The sequence below is a fragment of the Neoarius graeffei genome, chromosome 1 (assembly GCF_027579695.1).
Source record: "Neoarius graeffei isolate fNeoGra1 chromosome 1, fNeoGra1.pri, whole genome shotgun sequence".
Taxonomy (NCBI): domain Eukaryota; kingdom Metazoa; phylum Chordata; class Actinopteri; order Siluriformes; family Ariidae; genus Neoarius; species Neoarius graeffei.
This window is the reverse complement of record NC_083569.1, coordinates 41,023,200-41,045,632: the sequence shown is the minus strand read 5'-3', so window position 1 is coordinate 41,045,632 and position 22,433 is coordinate 41,023,200. Positions and strand designations below refer to the sequence as shown.

Here is a 22,433-nt window from a genome sequence, read left to right as displayed (position 1 = left end):
GCTGTTGTTACGCGAATATCCAACTTTTAATTGCACAGCGCAAGAAAACTGGGTCCGTGGCTCGCGGCCATGTTGTGACGTCAGCGGAAGAACACGCTGCGGTTCACTGGCTGTTCTACTCTGGTTCTACTCAATGGAAATGGCGCATGAAAACGCCGGTGAACTCTCTAGTGCTAGCTCTTCCTCTTCTGGGAGTCTAGAATTGTGTTGTGAGTGGGATAGATCGGAAGAATATAGTGATGACGAACACGGGTGCATCCAACCGTACAGGTTTGAACCTGTTACTGTGCACCAATCTGAGAGCGACTCCGAGATGGACAGCGGACAGGCAGACAGCCCAGCATTGACGAACACCACAAGGTTGGATAACAAGGATTGGTAGGTCAACCCGTATTTGTTCAAAATGTTACGGAATCAATATTTTAATATTGTGTATTGTTGTCTTGCATGTGTAAACACTGCTTATATCATGTAAGCCGTATGCTACACTGAATACATAGTTCCTAATGGCGCATGCAAACGGCTAACATAATAAGCTTACGACTATGCCTGATCCGTGATACATTTAGGACAATATTGGCAGGCACGTCTTCTAGTTTATGGCTTCTTAGTTTTATCCTTGAATGTAGCAAAATATTTGATAACCTACATCAGCATAAGCAAATGACAATCTGTAGCCTACTTGTCTGGCTAAGTTAGCTTTCCCTCAGCGTTTGCTTTGAGAAACAAATTCTTTCAACTTGGCAATAAGAGACCACAATGCAAAGGCAAAATACTACAACTGCTACTACAAATCTGTCACATCAACAAACCAGCAAGTGAGGAAGAAGACTAGGCGATATGATGCCCATACCCATAGATCAGTTTTTTTTGTATTAGTACTAAGACGACGTAAACAAACCATCCAACACCATCGAAGACAGTGTCTACCGTGAATACATAACACTGTTATTGAAAGATCTGTATTTTGTATCTGTATATTTGTGATGAACACTGTAAATACTGTAGGCACTGCTGATGGTAGCAGCACACGTTTGTGCTGAACTGCACACCCAAGAGATTCTTTTAAGCTGGGAAGGGTGTCAAAACAATCCAAATCTAAGTGTTCAGAGCACAGGACGGATGTTGGTGAGGGCTCCCACTTGTCACGAGTGCGCCTGACTTGCTTCACCCACTTCGCATGCAGCTCGGGATCTCTGGGAAACTTGAATAAACTTACCCCATCCTTGTGGGTTTTGGAGCAAAAGCCGGCAACACAACACGAAGGCATAATAACTCTCTCTCTATATATATATATATATTATATATATGAGTGATTCCACGCTTATGGGTACTGAAATGGGACATGAACTTATTTTTAAAAATTCACCTAAAACCATTTCTTTTTTTACCATCAGGTCACAAAACATGTAATCTTTAATGAATGATATGTTAAAAGATAACTTTAATTTTCTGAGATGTAATAAAAACATATTTATATGCCAAAGTCAAGCCTATGAGTTCCAAAATGATGTCTGTTACATTACTTCTGTTACGATTGTCCATCTCGCGTCTGTTACAAATTAATTACAATCTAGCTATATACCATGTTAATCTTATTGAAAGAATGTGTATGTTTATTCTACTACACATGTTTATTAATTATATTTGCTAAAACATCACCTTCCTATGTTTCAAAAAGTAATTCTACATTGTTAAAATTGAGAATATATATGTCCACAACACTTCTGTTACGTTCTGACTTTGGCATATAAATATGTTTTTATTACATCTCAGAAAATTAAAGTTATCTTTTAACATATCATTCATTAAAGATTACATGTTTTGTGACCTGATGGTAAAAAAAGAAATGGTTTTAGGTGAATTTTTAAAAATAAGTTCATGTCCCATTTCAGTACCCATAAGCGTGGAATCACTCATATATATATATAAAAAATGTATAATAATGTATAATAATAATACTAATAATGACAAATAATAATACTAATAATGACAAACTGAACACCTGTTGCATCAACAACAAACTGGTAAGTGAGGAGGAAGGTTCTTTCGATGACGTCATACAGCTCCTCCTCCTCTTTCGTCTCCTGGGTGCTGCAGCCCCCTCAAATTTGCCCAAATAGCCGCGTTTATCATAACTTGTAAAATAGGCGCCTTCGTGAATTAATATATGGATCATCGGGAATTACTTTTTATGTTATAAAACATCGCCAAAGATGTCAAAAATGTGTCATCAGATCTTTAAATATACCATAACAATTGTACAGAATTTAAATGACTAGCACATGTTCTATAGCCAGTGTTGCAGTCGAGTCACTAAACCTCAAGTCCAAATCCGGTCTCGAGTCCCCAGTGTTCAAGTCCAAGTCATTAAAGAAAATTTCGAGTCGAGTCAGACTCCAACCGCACCATTTGACGGCGGCTGTTTCAGCGCCATTAACGTTACTTTGTTCCAGAACAGGTGAATGTGCTTCTCTTTGTCAGGGAGTGTGAAGTATTCTGTCAGAGACGGTTGGGAGACGGATGTAAATGCAGAAGGTGTCTTCATTAATACAAGTGAAGACGGTAAACAATCCAGAATGGCAGGCAAAATCGTAAAACAGGCAATAGGTCGAGCGAGGCACAAACAGGCTATCGTAGACTCGGCAGAATCAAAAGACGAGAAACAGGAAATCAGGGATCAGGAAACCAAACAAAGAAATAAGGCTCAGTAATTTATCAGCAATGCAACTCAATACTTCGCAAAGTAAGTGTTTTTTCACAGTTTTTATATAGGCGCACTGATTGCGCCTTAATCCTATGCAGGTGCGTTTACGTTTATGGCATGCGAGAGTCCGCCTGGCGCGCAAGCTGTCCAGAGAGCGCCCAAGAGTCTATCTGATGCACGCGCCAAAGCACGCAGGTGTGGCATTTTTGCACAAAATTAGTATAAAAATGTATAAATATCGTAATGGCAAATTATTATGGCATGGTACAAAAAAACATCTGAGTCTGAATGCAGTTAATGCACGAGTCTGAGTCAGTGCTCAAGTCCAAGTCGAGGCATGAGTCCTTAAAATTAAGGCACGAGTTGAACGAGTAGTACAAGCCTGTCTATAGCTAAACGTTTGAGGTTTCTCGCCACATCGTATAATAATAATTTGCACATACAGTATTATATTGGTTAAGCACATACAGTGGGGCAAAAAAGTATTTAGTCAGTCACCAATTGTGCAAGTTCTCCCACTTAAAAAGATGAGAGAGGCCTGTAATTTTCATCATAGGTACACTTCAACTATGAGAGACAGAATGAGAAAAAAAATCCAGAAAATCACATTGTCTAATTTTTAAAGAATTTATTTGCAAATTATGGTGGAAAATAAGTATTTGGTCAATAACAAAAGTTCATCTCAATACTTTGTTATATACCCTTTGTTGGCAATGACAGAGGTCAAACGTTTTCTGCAAGTCTTCACAAGGTTTTCACACACTGTTGCTGGTATTTTGGCCCATTCCTCCATGCAGATCTCCTCTAGAGCAGTGATGTTTTGGGGCTGTTGCTGGGCAACACGGACTTTCAACTCCCTCCAAAGATTTTCTATGGGGCTGAGATCTGGAGACTGGCGAGGCCACTCCAGGACCTTGAAATGCTTCTTACGAAGTCACTCCTTCGTTGCCCGGGCAGTGTGTTTGGGATCATCGTCATGCTGAAAGACCCAGCCACGTTTCATCTTCAATGCCCTTGCTGATGGAAGGAGGTTTTCACTCAAAATCTCACGATACATGGCCCCATTCATTCTTTCCTTTACACGGATCAGTCGTCCTGGTCCCTTTGCAGAAAAACAGCCCCAAAGCATGATGTTTCCACCCCCATGCTTCACAGTAGGTATGGTGTTCTTTGGATGCAACTCAGCATTCTTTCTCCTCCAAACACGACAAGTTGAGTTTTTACCAAAAAGTTCTATTTTGGTTTCATCTGACCATATGACATTCTCCCAATCCTCTTCTGGATCATCCAAATGCTCTCTAGCAAACTTCAGACAGGCCTGGACATGTACTGGCTTAAGCAGGGGGACACGTCTGGCACTGCAGGATTTGAGTCCCTGGCGGCGTAGTGTGTTACTGATGGTAGCCTTTGTTACTTTGGTCCCAGCTCTCTGCAGGTCATTCACTAGGTCCCCCCCGTGTGGTTCTGGGATTTTTGCTCACCGTTCTTGTGATCATTTTGACCCCACGGGGTGAGATCTTGCGTGGAGCCCCAGATCGAGGGAGATTATCAGTGGTCTTGTATGTCTTCCATTTTCTAATAATTGCTCCCACAGTTGATTTCTTCACACCAAGCTGCTTACCTATTGCAGATTCAGTCTTCCCAGCCTGGTGCAGGTCTACAATTTTGTTTCTGGTGTCCTTTGACAGCTCTTTGGTCTTGGCCATAGTGGAGTTTGGAGTGTGACTGTTTGAGGTTGTGGACAGGTGTCTTTTATACTGATAACGAGTTCAAACAGGTGCCATTAATACAGGTAATGAGTGGAGGACAGAGGAGCCTCTTAAAGAAGAAGTTACAGGTCTGTGAGAGCCAGAAATCTTGCTTGTTTGTAGGTGACCAAATACTTCTTTTACCGAGGAATTTACCAATTAATTCATTAAAAATCCTACAAATGTGATTTCCTGGATTCTTTCCCCCCATTCTGTCTCTCATAGTTGAAGTGTACCCATGATGAAAATTACAGGCCTCTCATCTTTTTAAGTGGGAGAACTTGCACAATTGGTGGCTGACTAAATACTTTTTTGGCCCACTGTACATACTAAAAAATAAATAATAATAAAATTTGGTATCACACACACACACACGTCTCAAATCAGTTTTATATGGAGTACTGAGGAAGTCTGTTATGAATAGAGAAATGTTAACTTTGCACTGTAGTACAAAATCATACAGACTGGATCTATTCACACCAAGTTGAGTCAATAATATTCACTTTGAGTGCCTGAGTACGTTAATATTTAAACACACAAATATTTACTAGTAAAACTCTGATGCTCTCACCACTGATAGTATGAATCGCCTCAGATGTCTGTATATTGGAAGGTGGATCATTTCTTGGACTGGGTTAAAATCTGGATCATTAAGGTTTCTGAGAAACCACAAAACTCCTGGTCTGAGAACCTGTTTTCAGCGGACACACGTGGCGTTTTAGAGATTAAAAGGAACAAGTTTATTCTCAAAGCAAATTATTATGAATGAGGTACCTCTCGGAGCAGGAGGATAAAGGATGCAAAGTAGAAGACGTAGACCATGCCTACAAGCCAGTGCAGGAACATGGTGGTGCCTGGAGCCGACTCAAAACTTAGCTCCCGGTCTTTTAGGGATGCGTCAAACATTTCCTACAAAATAGGAATGATCATTTCTGGATTTTAAAACGTAGTATGAAAAATGTTTGAGCCAACTGCTCATTAAATTTACAAACCAGGGAGCAGATATCCAGCCACCAGCCACAGATTAGAGGGAATACGCCGATCTCTACAACTACCAACAAGGACACCTGCAGAAAATCAAAGGTGTTTACAGCTGAACAACAACTCTTTTAAAAGAGGTTCATTTATTTTTTCATATTGTTGTCGTAAAGATGTCCTAAAGTTTTTCTTTCATCGTTACCAAAATATTCGGTCAGCAAATCAAATACAGCAAACAATAAGTAATGATACGATCATATACAAACAATAAATACTGACCTTAACCACAATATAGCAGACTCCTAACAATCTCCGCGATCTTTGGAACCTAACCAATGCAGCTAATCCCTTAAAACGTTCATTGAGGAAAAATGGGTTCTTCTCAAACTGCAGCACATCATAAATTATTTGCCTCTAGGATTTTATATGACAAAATCGTGCATATAATTCATCCAAACTGTGATGTAAGGAACCCAAACTCAAGGCTGATACGATAATCCAAAGATAAATGGTTGTGTGAAAGGATACATGGCACACAATGAGCGTCACTGCCAACAGGACATAACCCACAATGGTGGTGATGAGGCCCTCGAAGTGAGAAGCACGAACCTGAGACCATAAAAGACCAGTTAATACGTAGCCGCCCATTTACAGCAGTATCAGACTGAGAGGATAAATCTGCACTCACGTAATCTTCAAAGCCAAGTCCCACTACTGAAAAGTGCCCAATATGGTATGGACAAAAGGCTACACAAGAAAAACATTTTCTTACTCAAAAATTAATTATAACACAATAGTTAATATCCAGAGTAGAGTATAGTTACAGAAAAATCTAAGTAATGCATACCAAACACCAAAATGAAGAGCGTGTTGAGAGACACCACCCAGAATACATGCTCCTGCAATACGAGACTCGGTGTCAATATTCATATTAATAACAGCTGCCTCAACAGCTGGGGCTCAAAGGAGCCATCAAAAGAGATCGTCACTTACAAAACATGCCAAATTTCACTCACTCACCAGGAAAACCAGAGAGCCATCAAGTCCAAGCATCTATACAGAGAGAGAAATAAATAAATATATACACACACACAGTTGCAAATCAGAAATATTCAACTTCCTCACCTCTAAAGACATTGTAGTGATGTGGATGAAAGATAATGACAATAAATGACAAAAAAAAAAAAAATTTATTGAAACATATTTAAAAAGTTATTTTGACAACAGAAGTTGAAATGAAAATCTTAAAAACACACGTGCACCATTATTCAACCCCCAGCTTCAGTACTTTGTGGAGCATCCTTTAGCTTTTATAACTCCTAACAAACGTTTTCGGTAAGTGCTGACAAGCTTCTTCCGCCTCTCGATTGGAATCTTTGCCCATTCTTCACGTGCAAAAGCCTCTAGCTCAGTGGTGTTTGATGGCTTCTGTGCTGCAACTGCTTTCTTTAAATCCCACCAAAGATTTCCAATCGGATTTAAATCTGATGACTGAGAAGGCCACTCTAGGATCTTTTTCTCAACCAAGCTTTGGTTGGCTTGGAGGTGTGCTTGGGATCATTGTCTTGCTGGAAAGTCCATTGATCACCAAGGTTTCTGGGAATCCATGATGCCAGTTCCTGCCACAGAAAAACAGCCCCACCTCCATGCTTGACTGTGGGGATGGCATTCTTCTGGTCATAACCCTGGCCTTTCGCACGCCAGACATACCGCTGGTCCATATGTCCAAATCGTTCCAATTTGGTTTCATCAGTCCATAGAACTGTCTCCCAAAACTCTGTAGTCTTAGCCAAATTCCTCCTGGCATATTCTAGTTGACTTTTGATGTTCCTTGTGGTCAAGAGTCGAATGCGTCTTGCAGGGCTTTCCACAGGCGCCGGCTATACAGCCGACTACACAATTAAGTTCAAATTAATGACTTATTTTTGTACCCCACAGGCTCTAAATATTAATTTTCAATTTTAATAAAATTAAATGTTTATCTAACGGACTGACAATAATGTCAAACTGAACCGCACTCATTTAAGTTGTGATTCGCGCTGTTTGTACCGATAATAACCACAAATTCCCCACCGACTTCGTTGATCAAGGGAGAGTAACTCATCCGCGGCCCCAACATGCGGTGTGAGCGCGCACTCAGCGGAGGCAGTAGTGTGTCGGGGCCGTTGGAGGGAAAAAGAAGCAGAGATGACGCTTATTTTGTCTCCAGTAAACCAGTCTTCTCTTGTTCAATTACGTGCTGGCATCAGAAGACACCATTGGTTGTAAATGAAACCAAACTGAGTGGTTGGAGTGTATTTTCATACACAAATGGAGAAATGTTCGCCGAGTGTTTAATTGCGTAGCCCCACTGCAGACCGTTGTCGTTGTTAATTCATAGCATGCTCAGCTGCGTGAATGTGTCATGCACCGAAAATAAGAGATTTACAAGCCAGGAACGCCTCATGATGCAATACGCAAGAAAAGAAAGAAGATTTACTGCCATTTTACTTTGTATTTGAGTAAAGTCATCTGTGGAAAATACATTTAATCCTAGGGACTGCATGCACAGGAGTTTATTTTGTGTTTACTCTAGCCTGGGCCCGCCCATCCTAAGCGTGACGCAACACGAGGGCGTGCTGCGAGCTTAGTCTGGCCAGGCAAGCTATCTACAGCTCTTCCAAGCTCCCGAAAAATCGGGAGCCAATCAACTTTGAGCATCTCCAACGGCCCTGGGTAGAGGCGTGTTCAAGGCACTGACGTAGTAGAACTGCGACCGGAAGCCATAGATTGTTTACAGAATCTATGCCAGAAGTGCTTCATTCACTAGAAACATTACGAACATGAAGCAAATTCTCATTGAAAACGGAGCAAAGAGCAGCCCTAACAGGCGTACTAACACCTTCTGTGCGCTTCGGCAGCGCATTGATATCTGAGCTCCGTATCAATGCGCTGCCGAAGCGCGCAGAAGGTGTTAGTACGCCTGTCATTATAGTGCGGACTTTCCATAGCATAGAAAATCGCTACGTTTCAATTTGTGTAACTGAACTTGTTTCATGTCACTGGTCATATAAACCTATGTAAACAGGAAAAACGCGGAAGAGTTTGGTCGCATCTAACTACAGCCCCAAAAAATACCGTTGGCCATACTGAGCCTAGCTACATTGCTAACAGGAGCGACAGCGCGTCTGACTGCGTCTGACTAACTGGGAGGTCGCGCAAAGCTCGGATAGGTACGGAGCAGCTCGTCTCAATTCAGGTAAGAGCATATTTCATTATGGAAGTACGGTGGACTGTTCCTTTAAGGCCTTAAATTAGGATTATCAAATTTTAGACTTTTTAAGACTCCGCGGAAACCCTGCAAATAAGTAGCCAGCCGGGGTGGGGGTGGGGTGGTAGTAAACACAAAAACTCCTGTGCACGCAGTTCCCAGGATTAAATGCATTTTCCACAGACCATTTATTTATTCACTTTACTCAAATGGCAGTAAATCATCTTTCTTTTCTTGCGTATTGCATCATGAGGCGTTCCTGGCTTGTAAATCTCTTATTTTCGGTGCATGACACATTCACGCAGCTGAGCATGCTATGAATTAACGACGACAACGGTCTGCAATGGGGCTACACAATTACACACTCAGCCAACATTTCTCCATTTGTGTATGAAAATACACTCCAACGATTCAGTTTGGTTTCATTTACAACCAACGGTGTCTTTTGATGCCAGCACGTAATTGAACGAGAGAAGACTGGTTTACCGGAGACAAAATAAGCGTCATCTCTGCTTCTGTTCCCTCCGACGGCCCCGACACACTACTGCCTCCGCCGAGTGCGCGCGCGCACACCGCATGTCGGGGCCGCAGATGAGTTACTCTCCCTTGATCAACGAAGTCGGCAGGGAATTTGTGGTTATCGGTACAAACAGCGTGAATCACAACTTAAATGAGTGCGGTTCAGTTTGACATTATTGTCAGTCCGTTAGATAAACATTTAATTTTATTAAAATCGAAAATTAATATTTAGAGCCTGTGGGCTACAAAAATAATAGTCATTAAAGTCACCGGCTGGACTGAATTGTGTAGTCGGCTGTATGGCCGGCAGCCGGTGCTTGTGGAAAGCCCTGTGCACTCACATGGGGGGTTTTCTTAGTTGTGCTGACTAAGAGCCCTTGATGAAATTTTGGGCTTTCTTCCACGGCCAGGCAGGTCTGCAGCTGTTCCATAAGTTTTAAACTTCCTTACAATGCTCCCAATGGTGTCTCTTGGAAGGTTAATTTTTTTTTGGAAATCTTATACGCAAGGCCCTTTAGGTGTGATGAAATAATCTCCTCTCACAGCTTTTGTGAAAGCTCCTTTGTCTTTCCCATGATTGCAACTGATCTCGAATACTTTCATGGGTGGGGTTTATATATGCATCGCAGCGGAAGCAAATGAAGGATCATTACAGAGAGTTCCCAAAGGCTTAATTACAACCCTGATTCCAAAAAAGTTGGGACAAAGTACAAATTGTAAATAAAAACGGAATGCAATGATGTGGACGTTTCAAAATTCCATATTTTATTCAGAATAGAACATAGATGACATATCAAATGTTTAAACTGAGAAAATGTATCATTTAAAGAGAAAAATTAGGTGATTTTAAATTTCATGACAACAACACATCTCAAAAAAGTTGGGACAAGGCCATGTTTACCACTGTGAGACATCCCCTTTTCTCTTTACAACAGTCTGTAAACGTCTGGGGACTGAGGAGACAAGTTGCTCAAGTTTAGGGATAGGAATGTTAACCCATTCTTGTCTAATGTAGGATTCTAGTTGCTCAACTGTCTTAGGTCTTTTTTGTCGTATCTTCCATTTTATGATGCGCCAAATGTTTTCTATGGGTGAAAGGTCTGGACTGCAGGCTGGCCAGTTCAGTACCCGGACCCTTCTTCTACGCAGCCATGATGCTGTAATTGATGCAGTATGTGGTTTGGCATTGTCATGTTGGAAAATGCAAGGTCTTCCCTGAAAGAGACGTCGTCTGGATGGGAGCATATGTTGCTCTAGAACCTGGATATACCTTTCAGCATTGATGGTGTCTTTCCAGATGTGTAAGCTGCCCATGCCACACGCACTAATGCAACCCCATACCATCAGAGATGCAGGCTTCTGAACTGAGCGCTGATAACAACTCGGGTCGTCCTTCTCCTCTTTAGTCCGAATGACACGGCGTCCCTGATTTCCATAAAGAACTTCAAATTTTGATTCGTCTGACCACAGAACAGTTTTCCACTTTGCCACAGTCCATTTTAAATGAGCCTTGGCCCAGAGAAGACGTCTGCGCTTCTGGATCGTGTTTAGATACGGCTTCTTCTTTGAACTATAGAGTTTTAGCTGGCAACGGCGGATGGCACGGTGAATTGTGTTCACAGATAATGTTCTCTGGAAATATTCCTGAGCCCATTTTGTGATTTCCAATACAGAAGCATGCCTGTATGTGATGCAGTGCCGTCTAAGGGCCCGAAGATCACGGGCACCCAGTATGGTTTTCCGGCCTTGACCCTTACGCACAGAGATTCTTCCAGATTCTCTGAATCTTTTGATGATATTATGCACTGTAGATGATGATATGTTCAAACTCTTTGCAATTTTACACTGTCGAACTCCTTTCTGATATTGCTCCACTATTTGTCGGCGCAGAATTAGGGGGATTGGTGATCCTCTTCCCATCTTTACTTCTGAGAGCCGCTGCCACTCCAAGATGCTCTTTTTATACCCAGTCATGTTAATGACCTATTGCCAACTGACCTAATGAGTTGCAATTTGGTCCTCCAGCTGTTCCTTTTTTGTACCTTTAACTTTTCCAGCCTCTTATTGCCCCTGTCCCAACTTTTTTGAGATGTGTTGCTGTCATGAAATTTCAAATGAGCTGATATTTGGCATGAAACTTCAAAATGTCTCACTTTCGACATTTGCTATGTTGTCTATGTTCTATTGTGAATACAATATCAGTTTTTGGAGATTTGTAAATTCTTGCATTCCATTTTTATTTACAATTTGTACTTTGTCGCAACTTTTTTGGAATCAGGGTTGTATGTTTCAACTCCACTTTCGGCCATAAAAACGGTCAGAAAGCTTTAAAAACAACATTATTATACAGGGGTTGAATAATTGTGACATGGCTATCTTAACAAAATATACTGTTACACACAAATACTACATCATGCATTTTCTGTGTTGATTTTATGCATCACTCAACTTGTAAAGAAGTCATCCAAAGCAGAATCTTGCTCTTTGAAAAAGCTTGAATTGATAAACCCTTAAAATCTTTGGGGAGTTGAATATTTGATTGCAGCTGTGTACGTGTGTGTGAATATTTTTCCATCGGTGGTTTGTAGGACAGCACGACTAAACAGACGATGAAAAGCAGCCTCACCCTTTCCCACGTGAGCTCCTCAGCAGCACGGTCCCATTCCAAAGCGTTCCAGTTCATATCATCTGCACAAAGTACACCAGGGGCTCAGGGACACACTTTACATAATAAAAGATCTTGATTTATAAAATGCAACACCACTTAGGCACACTTTTTGTTGGATTACTTTGTTTGGAACCCCATCATTAGTAGCACCACTTGTGTATTGAAACACTGAAGCTTTCCAATCAGATGGGTGCAGTTTACTCAATCAGCTCCAAGTGCAATACTGCCAATCAGATTAACTTTGAAGGAAATCTTCATTTTCACTTCTCTTTGGGATGTTTCCAAAAAAAGACCATTTCTACAGTCATTGTTCTGCCTTTCTCTTCTTCCAGTCTCTGACGCAACACCGCATCCTGTGCCTGTAGTCAATTATGACACAGGGGCTGTTTTCTGATGTTTAAAAAAAAAAAAAAAAAAGGGATCCTTTCCATGTTGTCAGAGACTCGCCCATATCATCGTAATTAGCTAAATATCCGAGCATTATTTTGGAAATGGACTTCTTCACAAACTCTGCATGACTTCTCCTTCCGTAAATATCAGAAAACAGTGCGATAATCGACTACAGGCACTGAACGAGGTGCTGCGTCAGAGACCAGAAGAGAAAGGTAAAATAATGATGGCATAAAGTCATTTCCTAAAGTCTCTTTAGAGTTGCTGAGGTAAACAGACACAGGTGTCTCTCTGTAGGGATCCTTTCCATGTTGTCAGACACTTAATAACAACACTAGGAGTCTGAAAGTAGCAAAACCAAGCGGTTTCCTTTGACCTGGATGACTGTCCCATAGAATTGCATTGTACAGCTTGCCGGTTATAGTGTTTTAACTCAATACTGGACCAATTTCAATTGTTTTTGTCCCTCATAAAAATTTGGAGCCAAAGATATGGGAAGGTGGGGACCAGGTTCTTAAAAAAAAAAAAAAGGGCTCAGAGAGCACAATCTCCTCCGCTGGTAGCTATGCCATAAATCTGGTAAAATGCGACTGAACTGAACAAAATTACAATATACGTATTACTGACATATAACAAAGAATCCTGCCAAGTTTTGTGAAATTCCTACAAAAATTGTGGGAGGAGTTGATTTCAGAAGGAGTGTACCCTTCCCGGACCGGATGGACAGACATCGCCACGACATAATCTCCCTTCGGGCCTTTCAGCCAGTGGGGGATAATAACGTTTTGCCAAACTACATGAAATTCGTCCAAAAATTGTAAGGGAAGTTGATTTCAGAAAGCAAGCACACCTTGATGAAATTGCCAAAAAGTACAAGTCTGTTAACAATCAAGGGCGTAACTCTAGTAAAGTTTGCCCAAATTAAACAAAATTTCAATACATGTGTATAACTGTCATATAACGAAGCCTTTTGCCAAGTTTGGTGAAATTCCTCCACAAATTGTAAGAGGAGTTTATTTCAGAAGAACGTACACCCTCATGAAATTGTCAAAGTACAAGTTATTTAACTCTGGTAAAATTTTCACAAACAAAATTAAGTCGCAATGTGTATTACCGTCATATACACTACTGTTCAAAAGTTTGGGGTCACTTTGAAATGTCCTTATTTTTGAAAGAAAAGCACTGTTCTTTTCAATGAAGATCACTTTAAACTAATCAGAAATGCACTCTATACATTGCTAATGTGCTAAATGACTATTCTAGCTGCAAATGTGTGGTTTTTGGTGCAATATCTCCATAGGTGTATAGAGGCCCATTTCCAGCAACTCTCACTCCAGTGTTCTAATGGTACAATGTGTTTGCTCATTGCCTCAGAAGGCTAATGGATGATTAGAAAACCCTTGTACAATCATGTTAGCACAGCTGAAAACAGTTGAGCTCTTTAGAGAAGCTATAAAACTGACCTTCCTTTGAGCAGATTGAGTTTCTGGAGCATCACATTTGTGGGGTCGATTAAATGCTCAAAATGGCCAGAAAAATCTCATCTCATTATCTGTAGCCGCTTTATCCTGTTCGACAGGGTCGCAGGCAAGCTGGAGCCTATCCCAGCTGACTACGGGTGAAAGGCGGGGTACACCCTGGACAAGTCGCCAGGTCATCACAGGGCTGACACATAGACACAGACAACCATTCACACTCACATTCACACCTACGCTCAATTTAGAGTCACCAGTTAACCTAACCTGCATGTCTTTGGACTGTGGGGGAAACCGGAGCACCCGGAGGAAACCCACGGGGAGAAAACATACAAACTCCGCACAGAAAGGCCCTCGCCGGCCACGGGGCTCAAACCTGGACCTTCTTGCTGTGAGGCGACAGCGCTAACCACTACACCACCGTGCCGCCCAGGCCAGAAAAATGTCTTGACTATATTTTCTATTCATTTTACAACTTATGGTGGTAAATAAAAGTGTGACTTTTCATGGAAAACACAAAATTGTCTGGGTGACCCCAAACTTTTGAACGGTAGTGTAAGAAGACCTTTTGCCAAGCTTCGAGAAATTTGGCCACAAATTGTGAGAGGAGTTGACATCAGAAGTCAAGCACACTTTCATGAAATTGTCAAATTATCATTTTGTTAATCAAGGGCTGTAACTCTGGTAAAACGCGTCCGAATTGAACGAAATTACAAGATGCGTATTACCGACATATAACAAAGAATCCTACCAAGTTTCATGAAATGCCTCCAGAAATTGTAAGAGGAGTTGATTTCAAAAGGTGAGCACCCTTCCCGGGACGGACGGACATTGCCACGACATGATCCCCCCCCCCCTTCGGGCCTTTGGGCCAGCGGTGGATTTAAAAAAAAAAAAATCTTAATTTCACATGTTGGGTCAAGTTTAGATTATAGGCAAGAAGCTAGATTGTGCCCAGAGTTCAAGAATTAACTTAAAATACTAAAATTTTAGGTTTCTACTGCTTAATACACTGGCTACTGCTGTTCAATCCATCTGTACAAACCTTCTCTTATAAACAAGTACAGAATAAAACACCACAACCTGTTATAGGAAAATAATCTATGCTTGGATGGTGGGATTTGATTATTTGCTGATAAAAGATCTCTGTGTTTTATTCCCCAGCAAATTGCCAATGGTTAATTTTTTTATTTGATTTGGAAAAAAAAAAAAAAAAAAAGGACATCATATCTTTTTACCGTTTAGAATTACATTTAATTATAGCAAACACGCACAATACGGCACCGACAAGTGTAATCCTGTTTGTCACCAAGATGTGCGCCAGAAACAGTTTTATTTTAAGGCTATTTCAGACATTTGACCTTGCTGTGGCCTTGACAGTTTAGATCAACTCCAAAAATCAGTTCACCTGCTGGCGTTTTGCGAGAAAACCTGTTACACGGTGCAGTGGTGGCATTAGTAAGCAAGTTGTCACGTTACTGTGATATCCAAGACTCCGCCCTTAACTGTTAAACCAACGTCTTCTCATAGAAAACTTCACCCTGTTACCAGTCATGCATTTTTCTATGTTAACTAACACCACGGTTTAAAACGTTTTACTATTACGCTGAGATTACGTGGTGCATCTGCTACACAAGTCCCTGTTAAAGAGGACTCTGGAAGCTAGGGCTGTAACGATACACCCAACTCACGATTCGATTCGTATCGCGATTTTTGACCCACGATTCGATACGCCCACGATTTTTTTTTAAATGTTTTTTTAAAGTAGTAAATTTGACTTATTAACATTTACTTACTTACATTAACTATTTAATAACAAATAATTCAGACCACTGCAGAGAATGAGTAATATGTATGCAAAAATGAACAAATGTATATCCAAAGATTGTTTTATTTCTCAAAATAATACTGTTGAGCCGGAAGCTCTGGTTTTTTCGGTTCTGAAAAAGTCATTTTTCCAAATCGTGTAAATCCATTAAGATTTTTTTTTGGGGGGTGGCTCTCTCACTGTCTCACTCTCATAGGGTCAATGATTTTCTGTGATCGCGGAAAACAGATGGAAATTACGGAATTTTTATGGTGAAACACTGCTCGCGTGTCAAAGTGTAACTGCCGCAGAAGGCTTCCGCCCAAGCAGACATGCCTTCAGTGTTGCCAGATATTGCTAACGTTTTCCACCCCAACATATGTTCAAAACCAGCCAAAAAGCACCTAAACCCGCCCAATCTGGCAACGCTGCATGCCTTTCCGGTCAAGTGATTGTGATTGGCTTGTGGCACACCTAGCCAGCCAATGAGCTGCTTGTTTACAGATTCGCTCCCCGCGTCGCAACCAGAATGGCGACCGCTTAAAAGAAATGAATGCTCTGCCAGTGGCGAGTGTGGACGTTGCGTGACTCGCAGAAGATTGTCGCAGGTCGGCGAAAAAATGACTTACTAATAGATATAAAAAAAATAAAAGTAATTTAAGTAAGTTTAAAATGTAATTTAAATAAAAAGTAAAGTATTCATAAATTGAAGTTTGGAAGCGCCTCTGTTTTTGGGCTGAGGAGAAGTTTGAAAGGGTGTACCGCGATTCTGCCTTCTTGTATCGCGATACGGATTGTGGCTCTGCGCATCGCGATTTCAATTTCAATACGCATATCGTTACGGCCCTACTGGAAACTAGAACGTATTACAACGAGCGTATTAATATTAACCTGCAATTTGAAGAATGTGAGAATTACAGCTGGCACTATTGTTAGAGCTGCCGTTCTAGAACATTAATCAACACCTTCTGACTAATCAGAGCCGAGAATTCAACAGTGCCGTAAACAGAAAGAGAAACTGACTCATTCATTTGTAAAGGAATTTTCATATTCAGAATTAAATCAAGAATAATCAGATAAAGCCCTATTCGCACGGGATAAGTATTACCTGTGGACCTCTGGTAATTCGGAATAATTACAGAGAATGTCTGGAGTTCTTAGTCCCGTGCGAATGCGCCATGTCCGTAATTTGCCAAGTAATAATTCCGCCGCGAATTACCTACTGTGTTTCGGCAAAACACAGACGTCCAGTGGCAATACAAGTCCCGTGTGAATGCGCATGTCTGTTTGTAATTATTAAACGCGCGTCTCTTGTACTTTTCTGGAGTGAATAATGGAGGATACGGGCGAAATTTTGATAAACAGCATTTCAGGGGCAAGTGGTAGTAGGCCTATCCCGTATTGGAACCAGATAAGCATTTTGAACTCCTGTCTACTAGTGTTGTGATGTTCGCGAACGAACCGATTCTTTTGAACGGCTCCTAGGCATGAACAATGAGAACCGAGTCTCGAGCTGGGGGAGCCGTTCTTTCTGTCGTTCTTTTTCTGTACTGTGTTTCAGATGAAAAAGCTTTTGCCCAAGGACAAGAAGTAGGCTAAACAGCATTTGCCTTTTATTTATTCAAGTTTTATCTGTTTGCCTAATAGTTCAAATTGTTTTGTATACAGTTTATAATGTAGTTGTGTGATATTAATGATAATATTGTGGGAAAACTACTTTGCACGGACGTTCATTTAATTTATTCTATCGTCATTTTGTTTGTTCTATTTTTGTGCATTTTATTTATTTATCTGTTTGTCTAGTTGTATCTATTTTTCTAATAATAATATATTTTTTGCATTAATAGTTTGTTTTTTCCTATTAAAATAATCGTGTTCTTGTTATAACTATCTATTTATCTGACTGTTTAGTTGTATCTATTTTTGTTACAATTTCAATATTTTTAATATAGAAAGTTTTTTTCTATTAAAATGTTCGTGTGTGATAACTAGTTCTTGTGTTATATTTATTGTAGTTGTATCTATTTTGTATCTCAGACTTAAATATTTTTGTAAAACAAGTGTTTTTCTATAAAATATTCTTGCGTTCTTGATAACTATGTTCTTGAGTGGGTGTTTTTTTTTTTTTTTTTACAGAAAAGCCGTTCTGCATGGACATTCATTGAAGCCCTCATTGTTTTTTAATGGTTATTTATGAGCATTTAGGGGTTACAGTAATGTAAGTCTAGGCTGCTTTATATAAAAGGTATGTCCAGAAATATTGATGTCACTGTCTAAGCAGAGGGATCTGGCTTCTTTAGACGCTGTCTTCTTAAAACTGAATAAATATTTAAAAAGAGCCAAATGAGCCAGTCTTTTGAACGGCTCTTTTCAAAGAACGGATCACAAAGATGCGGATCCCATCAAAGAGCCATAAATCCCACCTCTACTGTCTACAAGACGAAACAGGATGCTGTGAACTTACGACACATCCGATCACAATGTCTGTAAATTCAGTGAATTACAGACTTTTGCTTATCCTGTCTGAATGCGCCACACAATAACACAGAGGTGCGGGGGTAATTGCAAATTACCAGAGGTCCATAGGTAATACTTATCCCGTGCGAATCGTACTTAAGAGAGCCCACATGCTGAAATCCGTTTTGATTCTTTTATTTTGTACAACGAGGCTTGCAGTTACAGTCCAAAAGGGGGGTTATTTTTCTCCACAGACCACCTGCAGCCACTTTCTTTCCTTCATGCTGTGGTAAAGAGTTGCGTACCTTGTGCACCATTATTGGCGTCAGCTGCGTCCTCGGCGCCCGCCTCCTCCTCCTCCTCCTCGTTATCCAGCTCCAGCTCCTCGGCTTGGTCGGGCTGGGGGTCGATCGCCTCAGCTGCTGCGTTCTCTGCAGGGGGATCAGCCGGGGGAGGCGCGGGCTGATTCTCCACACCTCCATTTCCTGCAACTGGAGCCTAACCAAGAGCACAGGAAGTGTTTACACCACACGACAGGCTGAAGTACTCAGGTGTTCATTAGGGGTGGAGTGGTCTATTAAGAAATAATTCACTGCATGAACATAAACAGTCCTACGGAAGCTGAGAGAGGCCCTTCATATAATCCTTTTTTTTTTTTTTAATTCACCTTGTTATCCCGAGAGAACGACATCATTAATTTAGGATCTCGAGAAAACAACACAACTAATTCGAGATCTCGAGAAAACAAAACCGTTATTTCGAGGTCTCGAGAAAACAAAACCGTTATTTCGAGATCTCGAGAAAACAAAACAATTATTCCGTGACCTCGAGAAAACAAAACAATTATTTCATGATCTCGAGTAAACAGCTGAGAAATGGTTCATTCAGGTGCACCAAGAGACTTGTGATATGCTGACTTTGGGGCTATTTCTCATTCTGTATAGACGCAACTTTGGTCATTAGAATGTCTGGAATAATCGATCACCTAATAAGGCAATATTTTGATCAGGGGTTGACACAGGGAGAGACTGCATTAAGTCTTTTAATAAGGGATAATTTCAGAATTAGTCCGCGGCACCTCCGCAGAAGACTGGCCCCCCTCTCTCTCAAGGCATCGTAAAAAGCCATTTCTGCTCTGTTACATGTCCGCCAATTTCTAAGTCTTCGTTGTCTGACCCACAGGGGGGCGCAGCTCTGCTAGAAATCTCAGCTGTTTTCTCGAGATCATGAAATAATCGTTTTGTTTTCTCGAGATCCTGAATTAATTATATCGTTATCTCGGGATAACAAGGTGAATAAAAAAAAAAAGATTATAAGAAGGGCCTCTCGCGGCTTCCGTACAATACAGCACAGTGCATGGATTAAAGCAAAAAAAAAATTTATTTGACTGAAAATTTACGGGGGGTGGGGGGGTGTTATGGGTGGATTTCGATGAAATTCTGAGAATGGTTAACTTAGAACTGATAACTTTATTATCAATTAATTAATGGATTAATATATTCAATTTATTGCACTTTCCTTTCCATTGCTTCCGTATATTATTTTTTTTGTGGCAAACCACACAAATGCAAGCGCCTGGAATGTTTAGTTTTTTGCACCATGAACTAAATGGCTTTCCGTTTTCACCCATTTCGTACAGCCAAGCCCACCTCCACTTGTTTTACACCTTTATCGATGGCAGACACATCAGTGCCTTCTTTCATGTAAAGCGCATCCATGCTGCCGAAACCGAAAGCAGAATGACATGCTCCTCTGTGCTCGACGTCAATATAGAAAAAAGTTTGGATCTTCGCTTAAATTAAAATTAAAATTATAATTTGACCTTACTTTGTGTTGAATACGACTTCAAAAACAATTCAAGATTTTATTAAGAGAAATATTGTGGCCAACACGAGTGTTAAGTTCCCTAAAAGATCGTGTGAAGTTGGCTGCTGTCTACTTTGCGTTCGTTCTCATTTTCCTCCATCATTTCATAGGCCAGAAACAGATGTTTCGACGTAATTTAACTTAGTAGGCTATGATTATTATTTAACCGTAGTCTTCTAGACATTTTGACTGTTTGGGGCACTGAACGCTGCTGTATGATTTTCAGGGAATAAAGTTTAGCGCATGTCGGAACATCATTGCGCTCGCAGCCTCCAACCCCTCAAACGTCCTTTAAATTGTGATATAATGTAGGCTATAAGGCACGGTTCTAACATACCTTACACACTGGCCTAACGAAAATAATAATTGTTGGGGCGTCTGCTTATTTGTTAGCTATAAATTTAGGTCTAATTACTTCTGACAGTCTGTAAGCATTGCACCGTCGGGTCTTCAAGTCTGGCTGAAGCAGAGGAGCGGGCTTTCCGGGGTTTATTTTTTCTTTTTTAACATGCTCTATTTCTATATATCCAGGTTTGAACCGAGTCATTTTGGCAAGATTTAATTTAATACAAAACAGAAATGGTCAGACACAAGCACGCCAGGCACATGGGAATGTATTTTGCCAATTTTGACAGCGCATGTTTTTTTAATGCCGCACCGTAGACAGCAAACGTTTAAACATGATCAAACATAGGAAATGAACGACACAGAGCATGGCTCAAAAACAAAAAAGTGAAATAAACCCTGCTGATAGTTGATGGTGTTGCAATACATCAGTGTTATAACCCAATCTCTACCCAACCACCCGGCATTTCAATTCTCCTCGGATCAGCACCGACCTCACATTTGGCCTTGGGAGAGTTCAGTTGACGGAAATCCGTCACACGACGGAAAACTTTAATCCATGCACAGTCATTACGTTTACATGCACATCCAAATCGTGCTGCTGTCGGTAATCGAGCTGAAGGTCCCAGCAGGGTGCCAGAGAAATCCAATGCTACATGCACACAATGAAATCGGGCTATTGTGTGAGGTGCATTGTGCACCCGAGCCACAGGTGGCGCTACACGCCCCATCGTGTTGGTACACTTCCGGTTGTCGTCATGAAGAAGAGCTATTCAAGAGTGTAAACAAAGTTATCAGTTCCGTGTTCTCCATTGCGCGTTTTTCTCCTGTCCATGAATTTTAATATATTCAACTCCTTAAGCTGAATGAGCATGAACTCTGTCTCCTCATTGCTCCAGAAGTGCACGTTTCTGCTTGCCTGTGGCAGTGGGGGCGTGGTCAAGCGCCGGTCTGTGACAGGAGGGCGGAGCCAGTGAAGGTGAGTGGCAGAACGACAGTACACCTGATGGTAATTAACCTGTGTTTGTGTGTCTTCCCAGTAACCGCGCCCTATTTAAGGAGGCAGAGGGGAGAGCTCATCCCGGGACTAGAACACAGCGCGCGCGCGCTTCTCTCCAGAATAAAAGTAGGCTGTTAAACTGAAAAGTCTGACAATAAAAAGCCTATTAGTACCAGAAGCTTTGTCCTGCCGTCCTCTGTGCTCCACCCACACTTCAGAGAGCTCTACATCGCCATTTTCTCTTCTCCGTTTGTTCCTCCTGACCTCTTCTGCTGCTCGCTACTACTGTTGTCATGCCGACCGAGGCTGTTGTGTTTCCCGCTTGTGGTCTCGTCACTCGTCACTTCCGGGAGTAGCTCGACAACTAGCTCGATAGGGTATACATGCACAAAGTAGCTCGGCAGAAATCGCATAAACTAGGTCGTGTAGCTCGATTCCAAGAAATCAAGTTCGGTTCAATTTCAGCCGAATTAAGGTGTATACATGGCATTTTGAACTTCGATTTCAGTCGAGCAACGGTAGAAATTCGTTTCTCTCTATGTGCATGTAAACGTAGTGAGTGACAGCTTACAACTTTGGATTTTCAGACAAGATCAGGGAAAATGTTTTATGTAAAAATGTTCTTGTAACATATTTAAACAAACACTAATACAAATAACATACACAATGAGTACACTGTTAGTCTCGAGAGATAATGAAGGTTTAATGGCTGACTAAGCACACTAGCTGCTCAGATCAAAATGATAATGCAGACAGCAGGAACAGTCAACAAAGGGGGGGGGGGGGGGGGGGGGGGGAACAAGTCATGGCACACGGTGTAATGGGTTCTCAAGGACGTGAACTATCAAAAAGTTCCACAGATGCGAAATCTAGTCAGAAGTTTCTTTTATGCCTGCCTGTATGAATGTTTACAAAAACTCACCCGGAACACACCTTTGTGACCGAATCATCTGTAACTGCGCGTTTTATTTTTACCTCATTAGGCTGCCCTGCTGCGTTGGCAGGTTGCTGTTGGTTCTGTTCCAGCCACAGTGGAGCACCACCATGAACGATCTGCTCCCGTAACCACACCAGGCTTATAAAGGCGCAGAGGGTGCAGGTCACAACGAAGCAGCCCTGCAGACAATCCGCCAGCAGGTTCTCCCTACACACACGTTTAGGCAAACAGAAAGGTGACAAGTAAGAACCTTCAGCGTACACACACAACAGGATAACATCTTTGG

General features: G+C 41.2%; 1 protein-coding gene across 1 annotated transcript in view; it reads right to left on the bottom strand.

Annotated features, from left to right (window-relative positions):
* The window catches only part of marchf6 (membrane-associated ring finger (C3HC4) 6), an 80,617-nt gene that overhangs the window by 28,336 nt on the left and 29,848 nt on the right, over positions 1-22,433 (bottom strand). Inside the window, exons 6-16 of the mRNA XM_060931951.1 lie at positions 22,186-22,354; positions 18,305-18,497; positions 11,829-11,890; positions 6,454-6,486; positions 6,281-6,332; positions 6,122-6,180; positions 5,962-6,042; positions 5,713-5,781; positions 5,448-5,522; positions 5,230-5,364; positions 5,027-5,146 (exon numbers count right to left, since the gene is read on the bottom strand). Of these exons, the coding sequence (XP_060787934.1) occupies positions 5,027-5,146; positions 5,230-5,364; positions 5,448-5,522; positions 5,713-5,781; positions 5,962-6,042; positions 6,122-6,180; positions 6,281-6,332; positions 6,454-6,486; positions 11,829-11,890; positions 18,305-18,497; positions 22,186-22,354 (1,048 nt within the window). The remainder of the gene's footprint in view (positions 1-5,026; positions 5,147-5,229; positions 5,365-5,447; positions 5,523-5,712; positions 5,782-5,961; positions 6,043-6,121; positions 6,181-6,280; positions 6,333-6,453; positions 6,487-11,828; positions 11,891-18,304; positions 18,498-22,185; positions 22,355-22,433) is intronic.